The 22,503-nt window shown below is 44.7% G+C and overlaps 1 protein-coding gene across 1 annotated transcript in view; it reads left to right on the top strand.

The window, feature by feature from the left end:
- Positions 1-16,538: 16,538 nt before the first annotated feature.
- Positions 16,539-22,503, top strand: part of CACNG4 (calcium voltage-gated channel auxiliary subunit gamma 4) — a 63,162-nt gene continuing 57,197 nt past the window's right edge. The window contains exon 1 of the mRNA XM_005282933.4: positions 16,539-19,135. Within this exon, the coding sequence (XP_005282990.1) occupies positions 18,913-19,135 (223 nt within the window). The 5' untranslated portion in view covers positions 16,539-18,912. The remainder of the gene's footprint in view (positions 19,136-22,503) is intronic.

The raw sequence follows: 22,503 nt of genomic DNA, 5'->3' as shown, positions 1-22,503 counted from the left end.
GATTGAAAAGCTGGTGTGTGTTCTCATTAGTCTTGGAATGAACCCTGTGGGAGGGGCTTTGAATTTCTGATCCGTCTCATGTAGTCTTAGGAGTGCCATAGCCACACATTTGTGTTTATTGCCTGTTTTCACAGGACTGGAATGAGTGTTTTTGCGGATAAGATACTGATACTGTATTAGCAGGATTTAAAACACGTTTCCCAGTATTCCATCTCCTTTCCCCGGGGAAAAGGCAGAGGAAAGAGGGTACCGATAGCCGCAGTGGCAATACAAAGCTCCTTTTATTCCGCGCTAAGTATTTTGTCCAGGCTTTTCACAACTCCTGCTGCTGTAGCTATTGGATCGATGTAATTTGTCTCCTCTCTCCAAAAACAGCTTTTGTTCCAAGCTGATGTGACTTAAACTCTCTGGGGCACGAGCTCCAGTTTTCTGAGTGCACTTTAAAGGGACTTACAAACGCAACAATGTCGGTACAATGCATATGAGGTGAAGTGGGCCTTTCCGAATGCTATCTCGTTAACCCTTCCAATGCACTTGTGGAGCAGGGAGGGGGGGATCAAAGCCCTCCTTTCACAGATGGGGAAATCAAAGCAGATTTAGAGGGTCGCTATCAGATTGCAAATCACAGCCCAGATTCTCTGCTGTGTCCAGTCTCCAATGAGCATTAATACAAGGACTTCTCCAACCAAAGACTGCTGGTAATGCCCCCTCCTCCCCCAGCAGAGTATCTGGCAGCTGAGAAAAGCCAGTTCTGGCCATGCCCCTCCTGCCCCAACATACCACCTATGCTGCGGCAGGGAGGCTAGAGACATAGGAGTTACCTATATCGTCTGGACAGCACCGCTTCCCTTGGTTCCTTTGTACCAGAGTGGTACAAAGGTGTCAGGTTTGGGCAGAGAAACTGGCCCTACATTTAAAAAAATACTTTCTTTGATACCTTGCTAACAACATCTTCAGTTCTTCTAGCCATTTAACTTGCGTATAGGCGAAGGCTTCTGCCCATGAATCTATGCAGTGTGCTTTCTGCTTCTGTACAATCTGCATGCAGACTGCTGCTAACGTTGACAATACAGACCTGGTGAAACCATCTGTTTCTTTGATGAATCTATCACTGGTGACTGAATCACTTGAAGTGATTCGTGGCTTTGTTTGAGAATTTCTAGCGTGACTGCGAGATTGTTTGTGAATTTGTGTAATCCTCCAAAGTCCCTTTACCATGCTCATCATTGCTTTGCAACAAGATTATTGGGTACAGCAAGAAAATAGCATTTTGCCTGTGATCTGCTTAGTCTGTCAACGTTTCTGCAGTTTTGCACTGTGTCCTTTGAAGAATTTTTGGCAATTTAAATCACTAGATTTATTTTTTGTGTGGCTTTTGGTTTGGTTCACTTTTGCAGGAGATTGGCTGCTCCATTTAATTACCTGTTATATAATTTCCAGCATTCATGGTATATGGTTTAGTGACTCGTTATGGGGATTTCAAATTCCACACTGTCCCAAAAGGGGTTAATGAGCTGCCGTGGGCTTACTCTGCCCTGTCCCACTAAAGCTGTAGCAGGTGTCAGGCTTGAAGGGTAGAGTTAAAAGAGGAAAGTCCACCTCAGATGTGGTGGATTGGGAAGGAGAAGAGATTTCCAGCTCTTGCTCTATCGGAGAGGCCTGGTTGGGGCGAGGAACGGCTTAAGAGATGGCTGCCTGTCAGAAGCCCCTCTGAAGGAAGGTAGGCCTGACATGGGACAATAGTTCTTGTGATTTGCTAGTGCTGACTTGCCTGCAGTTGGGGAGGCAGGTGGCTTCAGATATTTCTCTGCCTGAAGAGGGCGACAGGCAAATTAAAAAAAGTTGTGTTTCTTTACACCCAACTGAGGCCTGAGCAGTGGTTTCTCCTCAGCCCAGGAGCAACCCAAGTCACTGGACTGTTGTAGGAAAGTGTTTGGGAAAAATTCAAAATCACATCCCCACATGATGTAACTGCCTCTGCTGTATGTGCAGGTGCCCACCAAAACACTGGAGGGTGCATCCGAGGGTGCATTGAGTGAATACAGTAATGGCATTGAAGCCGCATAGCGCTTAGCTTACACTTATGTGCTGCACAAACATAAACAAAGAGACGTGCCTTGCCCCAAACAGATGACTTCAATGGGGTTCCCCATGGAGTAAGATTCTACTCCACATGAGTAAGTGTAATAAGATCTGGCCTTAAGACAAGTGATATATGAAGGGTTGTAAAGAGGGAGAGAATCAGTTCTAGGGGAGCCAACATGGTTTGAAAAACTCAGGATGAAATTCTGATCTCATGGAAATCTCTGGGAGTCCTGCCCTTGACTTCAAGGGGCCACAGTTTCACACTCTGCATTGAGGAGAAATCATGACTGATTATTGATAAAACCATCATATCTATGTGCAGTCATTCAGAGCCCCTCCACACAATCCGGTCAAGTCATCTTGTTACTACTATTATTACACACAGTCAATGTAAAGCGTTGTATTTATTTTTAATGGCAGCATTTCACATGTATCTCTCTAGATACGTGTACCATACTCCTCAATCTTGTATTTGGTCATTTTTATTGCCCAGCATGACAGCCGGTGGATCAAGCATTATATTTACTGTGTATCAAAGTATGTACCATATTTATCATGTTAACGATTTTTAAATTATCAATATATTGCACATCAAAGTCTAATGTCTCTGCCAAATAGCCTAATAATAAAACTCAGAGCTAATGCTGCTGTTACCTGTTTTTAAAGGAACATAACAGCAAAATAAAACCATCATAATTTTGAGACTCATGCTACATCTAGATATTTATGAAGTGAAATATAGACAGAAATAGAATATTAATGATTTGTTTCATACAAGTCTCTCTTTTTTTTAAATTTTAAGCCAAACTGTCTCTCAGCTGTTTAGGTTTCTTGCACATAAATATCTACCCTTTGTTAAAAATAATAACCTACACTTATATAGTTGTTTGCACCCTAAATTGTCTCAAGGAGCTTTACAAACTGATATATCCAGAGATCACTTTGTCGATCCCTAAAATGCATCTGTCTCTGGCGGGTGGGGATGTGATAGCAATTGTCAACAGTGCACAGCAACACCATTTGTAGAGAAGAATACCATAGCTATCTGAAACGGCAGGGAGATTTTAAGCAGAGAGAATATATTTGATGAAATTGGAATTACAATTTGCAGGCACTGGGACGTATAGATCTTATTTTCTGTCTGGAAAGAATTGTCAGGATAATTTGGATTAATTATATGATGGTATCTTGGCCAGCTGCATCCTTATCCTATCTTGTAGGCTTACTTTGGAAGCAGAAGGTCTTCAGTTCAGAATGTAGCTCTGTGTACTTCTGGTTATTTGTGTGTCTGTGTGCATCAACTCTTGCCTTTCTGGCTGATTGGGTCTCTCCCCATCAGCATATCTGAGGCTTTGTTTTCAATCCAGTTTTCATATGTGTTCAGATGGCTTTCAAGTAAGTTTCATGGGCAGTCTTTGGGCCCGATCCTGCAAACCTGACTGCAATAGGACTTTCCTAGCCCTGAAGAAGAGCTCTGTGTAGCCTGAAAGCTTTTCTCTCACCAACAGAAGTTGGTCCAATAAAAGCTATCATCTCACCCACCTTGTCTCTGCAGTGGGGCTGCTCAGATGAGTGAGGGTTGCTGGATCAAACCAGTTTATCATCTTACATTATGAATAAATTAAAAGCAGAGCCAGGAAAGCAAAAACTGCCAGATGACCCAACTCTTTAAAACTTCTCCAAATCAAGGAGAAGTTTTAAATGAAGGAAGGCTGAAAGAATTGGGTTTGTTTAGTTTGGAAAAGAGAAGACTGAGAGGGGACATGATAGCAGTTTTCAGGTATCTAAAAGGGTGTCATAAGGAGGAGGGAGAGAACTTGTTCACCTTAGCCTCTAAGGATAGACCCAGAAACAATGGGTTTAAACTGCAGCAAGGGAGGTCTAGGTTGGACATTAGGAAAAAGTTCCTAACTGTCAGGGTGGTTAAACACTGGAACAAATTGCCTAGGGAGGTTGTGGAATCTCCGTCTCTGGAGATATTTAAGAGTAGGTTAGATAAATGTCTATCAGGGATGGTCTAGACAGTATTTGGTCCTGCCCTGCGGGCAGGGGACTGGACTCGATGACCTCTCGAGGTCCCTTCCAGTCCTAGAATCTATGAATCTATGAAAATCAATGAGCTTATTTAAACAAAATTTAGGTACTGGTCCTCCTCTCACAGAAGGCAATGGAAGAACTCCCATTGATTTCAGTGGAAGCAGGACTAGAGCCAGCACTTGTCCTCACCAAGTATCTCTCCCTCCCTGGCTGGTCTCACTGTCACAAAAACCTACTGAATCAAATAGACAGAGGAGCAATTAACCAAGAAACCTCCAGAGAGAAAGAGGTCAGGAGCCAAAATTCCAGATGTGACTCACCTGAAACTATGGGGAACTGAGTTCAGATCTGGATACAAACTTTGATGCTGATTCCTGTGTGTATAATGGGTTGGACCAAAACTGCAGCTCCAAACACCTCTGAACTTTGGAGAAGTATGGATCAGAACATGACCTCACTTGGAAGCTGAGACCCACCTCTGTCTCCTTAACTTTTCCTAGTCTTAGAAGATGACTCAAATTAACTTTTTTTAAGATTCTAACATTTTATCCCTATCACCATCCCTATCACCACATCAAGAACCACCCCTTTTTGGTTTTGCACTGTGACCAGATTAGAAAATGCTGAACAGGCACGAGAGGCTGTGTCATGGCTACCGGGCAAACTGCACCTTAGAGCCCTCTGGAGTGCGCCCTGTAAGTGACAGGCCTGGCTTCTTCACTTTAGGTAGAACCATGCAGTTCAACTGCGCTAGACTGGCTCTCTGGGCTGCAGTCCCCTTTGTCCCCCACCATGTTAACAACAGAGATTCAACTCCGTTTTGGCTGCTTCGGAAACCAGTGACAGCAGCCTACATTTGCAGTGACATAGAAACAACATCTTCAAAACAAAGCATTATTTATTCATCCTTCGAAAGTACAAGCATTTCAGAAAATGGGTTAGCAGAAGGAAAGGCTTAGGTGCAGACTTCCTTACCTAAATTCAACCTCTCTACCGACAGCTCAGGAAGGTCTAGCGTATTCCCATCTGAGTTGGCAGAGCCAGCCTCTTCTGCTAGCAGCATGCTCCCTCTGTTTCTGTCAAGCTGACTGTCAGCATCCATCTTCTGACAAGCCACTCACCCTCCTTCCTGAGGCTAATACTTCTGAGGTTTAGGATTCCCTTTGATCCTTGGGAAGAGTAAACCATTCTTGCCTGGATGGAGTCAGATGGGGGTATTCCCCAACAGCTTTTCCATAGTTTCCTCCAGGATGCCTATCTGTGTCGCTGTTTAATTTCCTGTTGGCTTCTCCCTGAACAGCCTCCTTTTATTTAACTCCTGGCAGGCAGGCAGGTAGGTTAATAGGAAACAGATAACCTAAGGGGCATGTGAGCTTTATAAAAAAAAGATACACCAAATTCCTTCATTCTCCACTGGCTATTCTTGGGAATTTGTACTCATGATCAGGGGCAAAAGTTCCAGATATCTCACAAGATTGTTCCAAGGAGAATTGTTCCCAGTTTTTCAGAGCAGAGAGGATCAGAGAGTTGGGGAGATCTTAGATCTGCATCCCATCTTTAGAGTGTTTTTGTCTGAACCTGGATTCTGATAATTGCAGCATTGCGTGCTCACTAACCAGCTTAGAAATAATGCCTGCTTTCACTTTTACTTTGCAATTTCCTCCCTTAATGGACGAAGAGTTTCTAGTGCTTTTCAAAATGTGATACGGGAGCGTGCTCCCTAGAGAACACATCTGTGATGAATATCTGGCTGAGGCTCTAATCAAAAATCCTTTCTGCTCTCTGGCAGTGCTGCAGAATTTCCCTTCAAATACAGTATTATCTGGCTTGAAATTATTCAACCGTCTCTCCCGGGAAGTTACTTTAGACAGATTAAAAGATAAAATGTGATGTGGAATTGTATCCTGATTGATATAAATATTTAAGACTTATCCTAAAAATGTGCAACTCTCCATCTACCTTCCAATATGTTCACTTCGAAGGCCTTTTTAAAATGGTTAAAATGCAGTTGTGTGTGCAGCAAGCTATTTCCTTTCATTGGACTATGGTAATTCTCCCCCACTCTCTAGGCAGGCCAGTGATACATTGTTTTTTAAGATGATTGGCTCATTTTACACGTCATGTGATTTCAGTCAGCATCACTGTACCATGCTGCAGAAGGCTTTCCCTTAGGTCTAGAGAGGAAGACCATTTATTTGAAATAAGATTTATTTTAAGTACATTAAAGACACTAAAGGTGTCTTTATTTGTGTGGAATGACAAAAAGTGGTTCTTTTGAATCCAAGGATTCTGGAAGTAAACCCTGTATAGTTCCCATTTTCAGTTGCCAGCATTTTAGGCCATGCTGTGATGCAAGTGTATTAAAAAACATGCCGCAGCACAAGTCTCGTTCGTTGTGAAATGTAAAACAAGGGGCCAAATCCTCAACTTTCATTGACAGGTGCTGAAGGGGCACAAATATTGGCCAAATCTGCCTGGTACAAGAAGGGGCGCCGGAACAATTTGTATAGTGGGGGTGTTGAGAGCCATTGAACCGAACTGCAAACCCTGTATACGATGGAAACCACTTCAAGCCAGGGGATGAGGCAGCACCCCTAGCACCTTTAGTTCCAGCACCTATGGATACAAGTGGAAGGGGAGAGAGCCCAGGAGTCACCATCTTCTTTTCACTCAGCACACAATCCCCCTCTGCACAAGCATTGTGTGTGTGTTAGCAGGGCTGACCAGAGGGGGGCGGGGAAGCCGGTACAAATTACCGGGGCCCAGCTTCCCCGGCTGCCCCCCCTCTCGTCGGCCCTGTTTAGCTGGTCCACCCTTGCTGGGGGGCTCAAAACAATTCCAGAAGGGGGCCCGGGGCCTGGCTTTCCCCTCTCTCCCCCATTGGCCCTGTTTAGCCAGTCCGCCCTTGCTTGGGGGCCCAAAAAAAAATTTTCACTGGGGCCCGAACCCGCTCTCGGCGGCCCTGTGTGTTAGTGGGGAGTGGCCATCTGGATAGGGGAGTGGAGTCAAGGGCCATCATTCTCCATGGCAAATCCTGTTAACTTCCTGTGGACATTTCTATGGGCGTGAATGCTGCTTGTTCCAGTGTTCGCTCCCATCCCGTGCCTGCCAACATCACTTCAGTCTTGTTTGGATTAAGCCTCGGTCAGCTCGTCCTTACCTGGTTTCCATTGTCATAAAGATATTGAGTTATTCACCCCAATGCAAGAGCTGGGTCTGATGCGATGGAAACATACAGCAGAATATCATCTGGCTACTACATCCCTCTGAAGGGACAGCCTTGATTCCTTCCATGTCACCAGAAGCCACAGAGTAGATGTCAGACCTGGACAGCGACTTTCAATGTTGCTTTTTAAGTTACCATTTTTAAGTTACCACTTTTTAAATTTATGCACATCCCTGTGCCCACTGAAGCTCATTGCAGGATCGAGACCACAGTCTTGTTATCCTTGTGCTCTTGCTCCCTTTTGTACCGTCTTCCCAACCCCCTCAATCATACTTTGAACTTGTGCTCATGACATTTTACTGTTAAATGTATTATTTCAGGATGCAATGAATTTTCCAGCCATGAGTACCTACAATCAAACTGTGGCTTAACTAAGGGGTAAATCTCTTAAAATAGTACCCTAAGAGGTAAGAGAAGCAGTTATGCATAATGGATAAAGAGCACAAAGAACCGGAGACATGCAGACTTGTGAAATGTGTGCATTATAGTGCATTCTACATTTGTAATGTGAGGTCCATTGATATTTTATGTATTAATTAGCAAGCCAACTAATGTGACCCATCACGTCTCAAAAGATGATCAAGCAAATAAATTAACAGTCTTCTCCCTTACCTGTCAATACTATAAAAGAGATACACCGACCTATGTACTGTAAAATAATCAAAATCCTCTGTGTATTTTTACAGGAATACAATACACAGATGCCGCATACACATTGGTTTTAACGTCTTGATTTTTCACGCAAGTCTCTAGCAAAAATATTTTTCAATTTTAAAAAATGGAAAAAAATAGAATTCTTATAGAAAGAGCAGCATTTCCATCAAGTCTGTCTCATCCTATCACTCTTGGATATCAATTTCTAGGCTCGGCTGACAAGCTTTGGCAGCTACTTTTTCCAATCGTAGCATCTGGCTTCTTGGGAAACTAATTATGATGTTAGTATGGAAGATTTAGAGTTGCTTCTAAGTATGTTGCATTTATTAGAAAGCAGGTATGTTGTCTTGCCTTCCATGATTAAATCCTCAGCATATTTAATATAGTAAAAGAAATAATAGAATTGAGGATATGATGTTTCCTGTCACATGGCAAATGAGCAACTACATTTTCCCTCTACAATGATTGTTTTTTGTCTCCTCACCCCAAGATGAGAGTCAGAAAACTATGTGGGCTGTAGTCCACAAAAGCTTATGCTCTAATAAATTTGTTAGTCTCCAAGGTGCCACAAGTACTCCTGTTCTTTTTGCGGATATAGACTAACACGGCTGCTACTCAGAAAACTATAAAGTGACATTTTGGATGGGACAAGGAAATCTTCTAAATCTTCCCATAAAATCTCCACTTCCTAGCCTAGATAGATGTGAGAGATGGTGGTGACCTGCCTGCCTGCAGTTCAGTGGTGGGTGAAGAGAATGCCGTGTACACTGTGGGATCCCCTGAGATGAAAGGCACCTTGCAAGACATTATGAATATAATAAAATGAGAAGGAGAGAATGGTCTTGTGCGTAAGGCAGTGGAGAGATGGGTTTAGGGTGACCAGATGTCCCGATAAAATCGGGACCATCCCGATATTTCGGTGTCTGTCCCGCATCCCGACTGATCTGTGATCGGGATGCATTTTGTCCCGATATCCGGTGGCAGCACTGTGGGTTTTTTTACTCTGCCGGTGGGCACCCACCCTCCCCCATGTGTCCCGATATTTTCTTCCCCTCATCTGATCACCCTAGATGGGTTCCATCAGTGACTATGCCATAGTCTTTCTGCATGAGTATGGCCAAGCCTGTAATTCTATGAATAGCATTAGTGACTTTACCATTTAAATGTGTTATGTACCTGGATACCGTTTATCTTTCACTTTATATTTTCTATGTTGTTTTGCCGCCAAGGGTCATTCTGCAGCCTTCCTCACTTCAGAAATGTGTGCAGCAGTGAAACCCCACTGTTAAAGGTTCAGTTTCAGAGCTGAATCCCATAATTATTCCAGAGGAGGCTATCCGACACTGCACAAGACGCAGCCCATGATACATAAAACATTTTTCATCTCTTTATATGTGGTATAATTACAATTAAATGTTTAAAGATTTTTTTCCCTCTAATAACTGGCATCAAATTAGATAGGAAAGATATCAAGGCCCACGGGGGATGACAATAGTCAATTACACTGCTGTACTTATAGCTTCAGGGTATTCTTAGATGTTAAAACTCATTCTCTTTCACACACAGCGGGCATACAGCTAAAAGCTTGGAAAGGGCAAGGGAGAATAAAGAGAAATGTCTGTCTTAGGCTTTGATGATGGTCAGACTGTATCTACATCAAAAGCTTTATTCGATGAAGCAATGATTTTCATTCAGAGAAAAATTCAAGCAAGTCCCAGCTAATACCATTTGCAAAAATATCTTTAAGGAACATTCTGGATTTTTAGATCTTAGGTAAGAAAAGCTTCATGTCGTACTCCCTCAGGGTCAAATTCTGCTCGTAGGAATGTGGCATTCATTTGTGGGTAGAGGTAGATATGTTCAATGGTGAAAGTCTTTGCATTTTGCTATCCTTGTGATATGGCTGCAGACTTTGGATAAAACCTCACGAGGATGATTGCTCTCACAAGATTTTGGATGTATCCAAATTGAATTCCAAAAACAATTTATTTTCAGTTCAGAAACAGAAGGGTTAGGGCAGGATTTGAATCTGAACATCATGGAATTTGAAGGCGTTCAAGTTTCTATCTTTATAAAGTGACAAATATTTATTGTTCTGGACATCGGTGTATATATTGTAAACTCTTTTCTCGATTCCTCAGGCCAGAGGTGTTTCCTTCCTGTGTCTGTATAGTGCTTAGCACAATGGGGCCTTAAAACGCCATGGAAATTTAGGATGTTATAAATAATAATAATGAGCCTGATCCTACACACAGCCAGAGTTTTGCCATTGAGGTCAGTGAGAGCATGATAAGGCTGTAAGTAATCTTATAAGCAAAGGGTCATTTTTTAAGTCTGCAAACCAGAGATTACATAACAGACACACTTTTCTACATAAGGGGGTCATAGGGATTTTGCATTTAAGCAAAGTCTACGTGCTTTTCTCTATTGAAAACTTTAAACACTTTTGCCTTCCTCCTACCATGAACAGAGATTATTCTATGATTGGGTCTATTGGATGCAAAATCCTTAGAAAATCACTAGAGTCCAACTTCAGTGTAAAATACTCCACCAGCTTTCAGTAGTGGAATATCATATTAGCTCTGTCAGAATCCACTTCATGCATTTAAAAGAGTACAGAGTTTTCCATTTTAAAACTGGCGGGGGGGAGAGGAGGGTGGGCAGAAATTGTCTGCTTCTGATGCAGCTCTGTGTGATGGTCTCACCTATTTCTCACACACTCAAAATTAAGGCCCTTTGTACCATAAACAACGGCTTTCCATGCAAAAAGTGAAGTGGGAAAACCAATCCCATGCACAGCAGCATTTGGGTTTGTATTCTGTGGATACTGTATTTTATTAACTGGCTCTGCTAATTCATTTCTACTTTCTATGGGCCAAATCCTTTCTTTGGCCCAGCCTGAATTACGGGGCCACAAAACGAGGAGTTCCACAGGAAATCTCATTCTCAGGCATTGGAATGACAGCAGAACTCCTCTGTGATACGCTGCAGCTGCTACATGTCACCCTTACTGGGGGAGATTGGCTGGTGGAGCCATGTGGCTGGAAAACTATGGTTTCATCCCACTTTATCCTGCTTTCTAATTCCTTTTCTGTGATGGGGGCACCTGAGGAGCACAGTTCCATGACACTCAGGAGCTGCACGGCTACTGGACTGGAGCTCCCTGAACCCTGGGGTGCTGATCCATGACTAGGGTGCCCAGGTGCTATGGTCATACTAATAATTAAGCATAGTAATAAATGCTCCGCCAGGTTTAAAATACCTGTCTTCTGCTGCTTCGGTATCTCACTCCTGCTCTGCCACAAAGCGCGGGGGCACACAGATCTCTTTTTAAATGAAAAGTGTATTGAAGTTTATTAAACTTAAATGTCTGGGGGGAGGCTGATGATTCATTCTGCTTTGGATTTCACCCAAACTGGTTCTGCTATCCCTAATAGAAAGATTTTCACTTAAGGGGAGTTTACTAGAGGCACAGTTAGGCACCTAACTTCCACCGAAAGTCAAAGCAAGCCTTATGCACCCAACTCCCATTTTTGATTTTGAAAATCCCCCCCTCCATTTGCTCATAGGCGTTTCTGTTGCCCTCCCTGTTGTCTTAGCATCTGACTACCTCCCAAATGTAATGACTTTCAGAGATAGGAAAGCATTATCCTCTATTACAGGTGGAGAATCAGAGGCATGGAGTGAGTAAGCGACTTAAGCTATGTCTACACTTTTGTCAGTATAACTTATGCCACTTAGGGGTGTGAAAAAAAACACACCCACCGAGCAACATAAGTTACGCCGACAGAAGCGCCGCTCGTTGTGAGTGGTTTAATTATGTCGACGGGAGAGCTCTCTCCCATTGGCCTAGAGCAGCTACATGAGAGATTGTACAGCAGTGCAGCTGCATTGGGACAGCTGTGTAGCTGTAAGCTCTCTAGTGTAGACATGGCCTTACTAAGGGCTTGTCTACATTACTCGCTGGATCGATGGGCAGCGATCGATCCAGCGGGGGTCGATTTATCGCGTCTAGTCTAGACATGATAAATCAACCGCCGAGCACTCTCCCGTCGACTCTGGTACTCCACCGGGGCGATAGGCGCGGGCAGTGTTGATGGGAGAGCGTCAGCAGTCGACCTACCACAGTGAAGACACTGCGGTAAGTAGATCTAAGTATGTTATTCATGTATCTGAAGTTGCGTAATTTAGGTCGATTTCCTGCCCCCTAAAGCTCACACAGGAAGCCTGTGGCAGAGGTGGGAATAAAATTCAGGAAACCGGATTATCACAAATGCAAATACAGAGCTAAGGCCTGTAGTCCTTGCTCGGTTTTTACTCAGGCAAAAATCAACAGGATTTTGCCTAAGTAAGGCTGTGCGAAAATGGAGTAAGGCTGTCATTTGGATCATTACTTTCAATGGCAATAACAGCAGCTTCTACTTCACAGGCTCGTGGGGAGGCTCTGTTAGCAGATGGTTGTACAGTGCTTTGAAGATGGAAAGCCCTGTTTAAGTGCTAAGCAGTAGCATTAGAAAATCAAAATTGCATTTGTGTTCACATTCCTCATTCTTTGCATTTCATTTGCTGATCTTTGCTTCAGGGTATGAATAGTTTTTGTTTGTTCCTTAGATGATGACCCTACCATCTATTAACCTGAAATGATGCAGGTCATCTTTCAGTCCTGACAGGGTTTTAGATTTTCTCCTGCAGGTAAGGCTTTTGGTGAGCAGTATCTTCTTGTCTAACTGTCATGCAGGCTGATCTTTTACATTTCCTTGTTGAGTTTAAATGTCATGCTGTTCATGTAGATGAGTTTTAAGATGTTCCCCTCCCCCACCCCAATTATTCCCTTTTCAGTGCATCCAAATCATATGCCTGGCACTCAAGCCCATAACCTGGGGGGTCATCTTTGACACACACTTCTTTTTAGGTCCTCACATCCAGGCGAGGCCTAAATCTTGCTGATTCTTTTTGCAGAACATCTCTAAGGATATGTGTACATTGCAGCTGGGAGCAAGCCTGAGTAGACAGATGTGCTAGCTCTGCTCAAGCTAGCATGCTAAAAATAGCAATATGGATGTTACAGCGTGCGCTAGATGCCTGCGTACATACTCAGGGGTTCAGGCGGGAGGCGAGTTTGGGTGGCTAACCCATGCCACAACATCCACCGTGCTATTTTAGCACACTAGCTCAAACAGGGGCATACTCCCAGCTCCAATATAAACATACTGTGACGGGTTGGATCACAGAAACCCTCTTGGGAACTGCCAACTGATGTGCCAAGACTACTTCTGCCCATGCTTTCCCAACCAGTCTGGGAATCCAGCATCCTGTCTTCTTGAGCAAGACACATCAGTCTGCTCCAGCACAGACCCAGGGTCTGAACCACATGCCCCAAAGCTGCAGACTTAACTGAAAGCAACTTACAGAAGTGTTCCTGTCTTTAACACTCAGATGCCCAACTCCCAATGGGGTCTAAACCCCAAATAAATCCGTTTTACTCTGTATAAAGCTTATACAGGGTAAACTCATAAATTGTTCGCCCTCTATAACACTGATAGAGAAATATGCACACCTGTTTTCCACCACCCCCCAGCTATTAATACATACTCTGGGTTAATTAATAAGGAAAAAGTGATTTTATTATTTAAGTGGTTCCAAGTAGTAACAGACAGAACAAAGTGAATTACCAAGTAAAATAAAATAAAACACACAAATCTAAGTCTAATACGGTTATAATTCAATACAGATAAAATCTCACCCTCAGAGATGTTTCAATAAGTTTCTTTCTCAGACTGGATGCCTTCCTAGTCTGGGCACAATCCTTTCCCCTGGTACAGCCCTTGTTCCAGCTCAGGTGGTAACTAGGGGATTTCTCATGATGGCTGCCCCTTTGTTCTATTCCACCCACTTATATATCTTTTGCATAAGGTGGGAATCCTTTGTCCCTCTGGGTTCCCACCCATCCTTCTCAATGGAAAAACACCAGGTTAAGGATGGATTCCAGTTCAGGTGACATGATCACATGTTACTGTAAGACCCCAAGCCTTCATTCCTCCCTGCCTGACTCACAGGAAGGTTTGCCTGCAAACAGAGCCATCCACAGTCAATTGTCCTGGTTAATGGGAGCCATCAAGGTTCCAAACCACCATTAATGGCTCACATGTTGCATAATTACAATAGGCCCTCAGCATCATATTTTATATTTCTAGTTTCAGATACAAGAGTGATACATTTATACAAATAGGATGACCACACTCAGTAGATTATAAGCTTTGTAATGATACCTTTCAAGAGACCTTTTGCATGAAGCATATTCCACTTACATTATATTCATACTTATTGGCATATTTTCATAAAATCATATAGAGTGCAACGTCACACATACCCTAAGCTGTGACCTTCGTATCCATCCATGCAGTTAAAAACTCTCTTCCAAACTTTCATCCATGCTGCCCCTTGAGAGGAACTCCCCCAAAACATCCGCAAAATTACCTCATCCTCCTTCAAATCCCTCTTTTAAAACTCTGCTTTTCTCTAATGCCTGCAAAAAAATTGACAATGGATAAGCGACTGATATGCTGACTCATAGACTTTAAGGCCAGATGGGACCATCTTGATCATCTAGTCTGACCTCCTGCACATTGCAGGCCACAGAATCTCACCCACCCACTCCTCTAATAGACCCATAACCTCTGGCTGAGTCACTGCTGTCTTCCTCAAATCATGATTTAAAGACTTCCAATTACAGAGAATTCACTGTTTACACTAGTTTAAACCTGCAAGAGACCCAGGCCCCATGCTGCAAAGGAAGGCAAACCCCTCCCTCCTCCCCAGTCTCTGCCAAACTGACCCCGGGGGAAATTCCTTTCCGACCCCAAATATTGCGATCAGTTAGACGCTGAGCATGTGGGCAAGACCCACCAGGCAGATACCTGAGAAAGAATTCTCTGTAGTAACTCGGAGCCCTCCCTTATTTTGTCTTATTGTTTCTTTGCACTCCCCTATCTATTCATCTGTATCCATATGTTTCTTATCTTAGATAGTAAACTCTCTGGGGCAGGGACTGTCTGTTGGTTCAGTGCTTGTACAGCACCTAACACAATGGGTTTTGCTCCATTAGTAGGGCTCCTAGGTGTTATGGTAATACAAATAATAACTGTTTAGTGGCAGAGAAAACCCTGGTGTACTTAGCCAGCGTCTCTGAACTACATTTCAATGCATTCAGTTGATCTATAACCTCTCCATGCTGTCGCACGGTTGAGTAACGTGGACATTGTGCCGCTCAGACAGGGCAAAGCTGGAGGCTTTCCACACAAAATGCCAACGTCGTCTATTGGGCATAAAGTGGAATGACGTCATTTGTAAAGCAGATGTTTACAGTGGCTCTGGTCTACAGACTACTGGGGCTATTGTCCGCCGACGGCATCTTACACTTTTCGGACTTGTTGCAAGAATGCCACAAGACGTTCTGGCAAACATCATTCTGTGGGTGGCTTGTAACATCTGGGATAAAATTCCACCAATCGAGTCGTGGAGGCGGCTCAGAGGCAGACCCCCAACACATGGGTGTGTCAAATCGGTTCTGATGTTGGACTCTTGACCGCTCAAGCCCTTGTGGCTGCACAGGAACGGACCAAATGGCGAACGATCGCTATGGCCGACTGTTTGGCTAAGTGCTGAAGAAGAACCAGGTGATCTGTACTTAAAGAAGTGATTGAGAGCTAGCTAGTCCTGAAGCTCTTACTCATTACTTATTCAGACAAAACCCAACTGATTTCAATCGAAAGTACTGCTCACAGTGTCAGAGTACTGTGTAAATGCCAGCTACCTGGTATTCATAAAGCAATCAAAACCTATACTAAAAGAACACTATTAAGTATGTAAAGTGAAGTATGTGATCATGTAATTAAAGACTGTATCATAATGCATATGAACAAAGGGGCCAAATTAAGGTTGAATAGACAACCTTAATTCTGGCATTTCCTAACTTTTGATTGCTTGATTTTGCAGGCTCAATCATGTTCTCTTCATGTCATTTTTGTGTGTAATACAAATATTGTTTTGTCTTTTTCTTCTATCTACTGCCCCTTTAAATCTCTAAGGACTCGGCTGTGGGCAGAGGAAGGCAGACATTCTGTATTCATTTCAGTGCAAACTTTGCTCCCACATTTTGATTCAAATTCACACTGACTTCAATGTGGATGTCACAAAAGGTAGAATAGAGGAGACTGAATAACCTCCAGGATTAAGAGCTCCTAAGTACTTCCCTTACAGACATCATAAATGAAAGAACTCTCTAGAATCTACTTAATCAAAGATGTTTTTTTAATTTTTCTTTAAAAAACACACTGACCTTTTGAAATACAGTTCAACGTTGGAACCCTGAACAATGCAGTCACAAAGGATGGGGATTCACAAAGCTACTTAAGTTCCTAACACCCAGTAAATCAATACAGTTGTGAATCTCACCCAGAAATACCTGCAAGCATCTAAATGAACTGCACTAGATCAGACCTATATTTCTGGAGGTTTGTCGCTCTCGTCCTCCCACACCCTAATTCAAACACACAAAACTAGTGCTGCCACATTCACTCAACACAAATACATATCAACCGATCAGCATTGCTTTCCAGTCATCTGACTCGTCATTCAGAGAAAGGAGGGGCAGGACTGAAGCGCTTACTATGATCAGACACGGGAAAGGGAAACAGTGGTAGCATGGTGAAAAGGTGTTTCGGCATTTCTCCCATCAGCATTCTTCCGGAGAAAACATTTTCACATCCTGATCCACTCCCATTCCCCAAAAGAAAATAGGAACCAGAATATGCACCTATAATGTTGTTTTGTGCTTGATCATAGAATAAGGGCTTGTCCACATGGAGAAATTTACCAGCAGACTTATAGTGCTATAATTATATCTCTACAACTTCCCCGTGGAAATTCTTAATCCAACAGAAGAGTGTCCAGATGGGGACTTATAGTGGTATAATTACACTGGCATCACTACCCCCCATGTAGACAAGCTGCAAGAATCCCTTTCCAAAAGGTCAGGTTCAGAGAGTCTGAAATCTCTCCTGCCCACAGTTCTAAACTGAAGCAGCTAATAGGAAAGATTCTTTGTTAAATCAATAGGCTTTCTGTGTTCAAAATGTGTTCCCTTTATCTTTGAAATCCTCTGCAACTGAAATGAACTTCACCCCAAATCAATTTCCCTAAAGCACATCTTTCCCTGAAGAAGCGCTCTGTGTAAACTGGAAAGACTGTCTTTTTCACCAACAGAAGTTGCGCTGATAAAAGATATTACCTCACCCATCTTGTCTCTATCGTTCCTTCTTGGCAGAAAGCGTCATTGTGTTTTTTTTAGATAAGATTTCCATCCAGTTTAATAGTATAGTTATAATGTATTAATATTACAGGTAAGACCCACTATATGTTAGCTACAGAACAAAAATAAAAGAACACATGGTCCTTGTCTCAAAGAATTTACAATCCCCACCCAGACAAGTGGCCCCTCGCTGTAATCCGAGCCTACATTTTGACTGTTGTGAAGTGATGCCAGATCTGAGGTTTTGTGGAGCTGTTGCATGGGACTGCATCAGGGTGGGAATTTTTAAGGCTTGGTAGGAGCGGCAAAACTTGTTCTCTATTGAGGCAGTGAAAATGTGGCACTTCCGTGGTGGGTTGCCTTGGGGGTCCAGATGTTTTTGGTACAATGGGAGCAGCCAAACCTATTCTCTGGTTAGGCGTTGGAATTTGAGGGGTTGGGACCAAAACCTAGCTGGATCCAGCAGGACTGAGGTGCCAGATCCAGATTTTGCAGGGTTGCTACACCGAGATCTGGGCATTTCCACCCCTACAGCTCCCATCCTCCCTCCCCCGGGGTGTGTTTACCAGCTGTGGGTGCCCCCTTTTTAACACTCTTCTGCTCCAAGAAATTGTTGTCTTTTCTCTCCCTGGATGGACTCTTGTCCCTGGGTGGAGGTGTCTCTTCCGCTCTTCTCCGCCTGGCAGGAGAATGGATTTTCTCCTCTCCATCTTCTCCCTCCTTGGGGGCATGGCAGCAGGGAGACAGAGATGCCTGACCTATGGTGCTTTCCCCACCCATCTTCTCTCACCGAGAAACAGGATCCCAGGGGACTATGTCTCCCCTAGTCACTGTCTTCCCAGGGATTCCCTGCACATCTCTCCCCACTTCCTCCGCCCAGGGGATAGCTCCTTCCCTCTCCCTGGCTCAGGGAATGGATCCCTGGGCATGCACTACCCTTCCTCCACCCCTGCCCACCAGGAGATGATGTCGGGGACCTGGGAGGGGGGGGTCGCTCTCTTTCCACATACGCCGCCCATGAGTAGCAGGCTTGGGGGGAGGACTGAGGACCAGGGGCAGGCGCCTGCAGGGGAGGGCGAATGCTCCAGGCAGGGGGCTGGCGGTGCCTGGAACACGGGGGCCACCCAGCTTCCACAACGCCTCTCCCGCGGCAGCGAGGGCGCCTGGTTGGCCCCCAGGAGCTGGTCTGGGGCTTTCTCGCTAGTGCCTGGCCAAGCTCGGTCTGCGCCCCCCCGCCCCAGCCTGAGAATTACCTAGTGGTCCAGCGAGGAGAGGCGGAGCCTCCGCCGCCGCCGAAGCCCCCTCTGCTTCCTCAGAAAGCTGCTCCGCGGAGTTTGGCGGCTGTGGGCTGGAGGGGGGACCCGGGGCTAGGAAGGCGGGGGGTCTAGCTTCTCCCGCCGGGCTCGCTGTCCCCTGTGCACCGGGGAGGAGGCGAGCCCCTCCCCAGGAAGACTTGGGGCATTGTCCCCCCCAGGCCCGGGCTGGGTGGATGGCAGGCGGGGGAAGCCGCAGCGGGCGGGCGGTGCTGGTGGGGGGAAGGCAGCGCCTTGCCTCGGTCCATTGCTGCCCCCTGAGCCGGCGCGGGGGGCTATGAAGCACCATGGTGTGGTGTGACCGTGGGGTCCAGATGCTGCTGACCACGGTGGGAGCCTTCGCCGCCTTCAGCCTCATGGCCATCGCCATCGGCACCGACTACTGGCTCTACTCCAGCGCCCACATCTGCAACGGGACCAACCTCAGCATGGAGGAGCCGCAGAGCCAGCCCCGCAAGGCGAAGGGGGACCTCACGCACTCCGGGCTCTGGCGGATCTGCTGCCTGGAAGGTACGGCCCGGGCTGGGGCTGCGGGCTGGGGGCAGGGGGTGGGGCTGGGTGGGAGCGCAGGGAAGGAAGCAAAGATGCAGGAAAGTAACTTCCCGGCCCAGGCTGGCTGCACAGACCAGGCTGGGTCCCTAGCTGGGCTCTGCCCCGGCCAGCCAGACCCTAGACGTAGCCGGACTCTCCGCCTCGGGCTAGGAGGAGGAGGAGGTTGTTGCCTAGGTAACCGGTCTCTCGGCGATTGCTATGGGAACCCGACCTCGGATGGGGATGCCTTGCCCGGGGTAGCTGCCCGCTCCGAGCCCCGCGCTCCTGGGCGCACACAGGCTGGTGCCGCTGAGAGAAGGGCAAGCACGGCTGGGCGCCTGGCTGGTGTGGTGGGACCCGCCCTTTCATCTGGGGGAGTCATGGGGGGGGGTCCTAGTTTCTCTCCGGACTGACCCTGCGGACCATTACTGAAGCCCCTGCAGTGTGCGCTCCGCAAACGCCCAGAGACCGGGAACCGGCCCCGAGGGGCTGCACCGCTAAACAATGGGATCTGAATCAGACTAACAAGACCCCCCCCCCCCCCCGCGCCCCAGTTACAAGCGAAAGCCCCCAGAGGGGTCAGGACGTCTCGTCCCCGCTCCGGCCAGGGGTGGCTCCTCGGCCAACTCGGCTCGTTGTTGTCCTAAAGGGGCGCGGGGCTGTTCAGGGGGGGTTAGCGCGGCAGACTGGGAAAGCCCCCCCAGAAAGGAAGCAGCCCCCGGCAGCCAAGCGCCCTGAGCACCGGGCTGTGGGGAAGGCAGCCGGTGGCATCACATCTGGCTGATGTGCCGCTGAAATCTCGACTCCGCCTGGTGCCTCGGCAGGTTGTGGGGAAGGGAAACTTTACCCGCACTCAGACCGGACCCGCGATCCTTCAGAGCCGGGCAGTGATTCCAGTGTCGATTTTTTTCCCCTTAGTTGTGGCCTCGCTAGAAGCACTTTTAACCTGTTGTAATCTTCGCCGCTCCGCTCCTGATGTAAAAGGTTCTGGGGGAAGCTAGTTTTTCTCTGGCAGTGGCCCGCTTTGCTACCTGATGAATCATTACTTAGGCAATACGTGGCATTGGTCTCAGAAGAAAAATGCTTTTCAGTCAAAACATGGCAGACTCACAGCCGTTTGAAACCTGCCCTGGTTTGACTGGCAATACAGATGCTTTGTTTTGCAATTCCTTAAAGGATCCCCACACGTGACCTGGTTTTTCTTTTTAAATTACCTGTAGAAAATGTGGGTCTGAGCCTGAGCGAGGCGGAGCGTCCTCAACTCCCCTTGAAAATCATGGGGCCAAATTTTGAGGTCCTGGCCGAGTTTGGTCTTCTGACCTCCAGGCTCTACGTTCATTGGAAAAGTAGGTTCCTCTCAGCACCCATCAAGAATTGCTCAGCACAGTTTGCGGGATTGGGGCCGTCATATCTGAGGTGAAATCCTGCCGTCACTGGAATCAATGGGATTTTTGCCATTGACTTAAGTGGAGCCAAGATTTCACCTTGATCTTTAAAGAATCTCATAATTAGATGCCTAATCCTGCTTCCCTTGAAACCATTGGGAGGTTTTTTACCTTGACTTCAATTGGCCCTAGATCAGCCTCTTTGTACAAAAGTAAAGCATCTAGTAACGTGTTGAGAGCTGGGCAAATATTGCAGATAAACGTCCACTAATATTTGTCTACATTGTTCACACTGTGGTCCCCTTTTGCTTTGAAGATGTGAGCAATCAAATTTTACTTGCACAGGTATTTGCACCTGCAAAGTCACATATAGAAGAAATTGGGTTGTTGGAGTTTAAACATTCATCTATTCAGGGAAGGGAACAGATACCATGTGACTTATCTAACCAATCTCAATGAAGTAATGCTTATTGACATTCAAATATTCATGATCATACCACAAAGTAAAAAAATCTGAAAGTTATTTGTCAAATTCAAAGAATGAATAAATCTGAGAAAATTGATATCTGTTCATGGATAAGTAGAAAGAGAGGCTACATTCATCAGATAAATAATTCATTGCAAATTATTCATTCTTTTCCAACACTCTCTTTGAAACTATATTGTACAGGTACATGAAAATATCAAAGTTTAAAATCACATCAAGACACCTTGGTTTCAGTAGTGTAGGTTTTTGATGTTTTAAAAAATAATAAAGGAATGTCTAAAAAGATACCCAAGTAAACATGAGTGACAATCTGAGTTAATCAGTTTGCATAGATGGTTCTTTTATTAAAGTCATAATATAATACTTAAAATTCTGATGAGGGAGACAGTGGGAAAACATTTTCAGGTTATGAATGTTTATGTTTAATTTAAGTAGTCTGGTTTGAAGACTCATTTTTAGAACTCTGGTTTTATGGGTTTATTTGTTTAATAATCACTATAAAAAGCCACTTCATTTATTTTTCTGGGTTTAACACCACCTGACTCTTATCTCAGTGACAGATCTAAGACGTAAACGTTCATAAGCTGAAAATTTATTAAACAACCTCGTAAATTGATACTGGCATGAATAAAGTGTTAGATGTGAGTGTATTTCAGGTCAGTTGAAATTGTCCATTAAAATATTTTTAACCTATATCTGTGAAAATGTACAATCTTCATTTCAAACTGTTACATATCAAGACTCAAAAAATTCCAGATTTTCAAAGGGAAAATGTTGAAACACATAGGAAAAGACAGTGCCTTCTCTGAGCTGGAGGCGTTCTTTAGTGTTTTCCTCTTTTCCACATTGTTTAACAAATCCGCAACTAGTAGATAAATACAATTTAGGGTTCTGGCAAATTCTCTTTTTTGGTTGGGATTCTGTTTGGGCTGAAATCATGTTGTCCAAATCAGTTCTATGGATTGCAGTCACACTAAAATAACACTTATGCAAAATTAGTTTAGTTTCTGGTCAATTAATACACAATTTTGGTCTTTTTATCATGTTTCTTTCAGGGGTGGAAGTTGGAGGCTCACTAGGTCTTAGATGGCTTCAGGGGTTCTCACAACAATTTTTTTGGTGGCCTCTGCAGCTCTGACAATTTTCCCTAAAATGTTTAATTAACGTTAGAAAAAAAACAAATACATATGCGCATATACATGGCCAAATCATTGTAATTTATTTATATAGGATTTTTTTTTGCAGACTCAATATTTAAAAGAATGTACAGTTGTCTCTATTCTTTACTGGACCTAAACAGAATAGAAACACAAATAAGGTGCTTTGCAGGTTCTTGTCTTTTTTCTTGTTGTTTCTTTTGCTTGCTTTTTTTAAGACTTGCTAGCTACTAATATTAACAAATATCACTTTTCATAGCGGACTAACTCAGTCCCAGCAAACCTGGGGACAAATTAAGCCCTGGATGGGGAGGTGGG

Source organism: Chrysemys picta, chromosome 12, assembly GCF_011386835.1.
Source record: "Chrysemys picta bellii isolate R12L10 chromosome 12, ASM1138683v2, whole genome shotgun sequence".
Classification (NCBI taxonomy): domain Eukaryota; kingdom Metazoa; phylum Chordata; order Testudines; family Emydidae; genus Chrysemys; species Chrysemys picta.
Note: the sequence above shows the minus strand (reverse complement) of the source record. Positions and strands in the feature narration are given on the sequence as shown.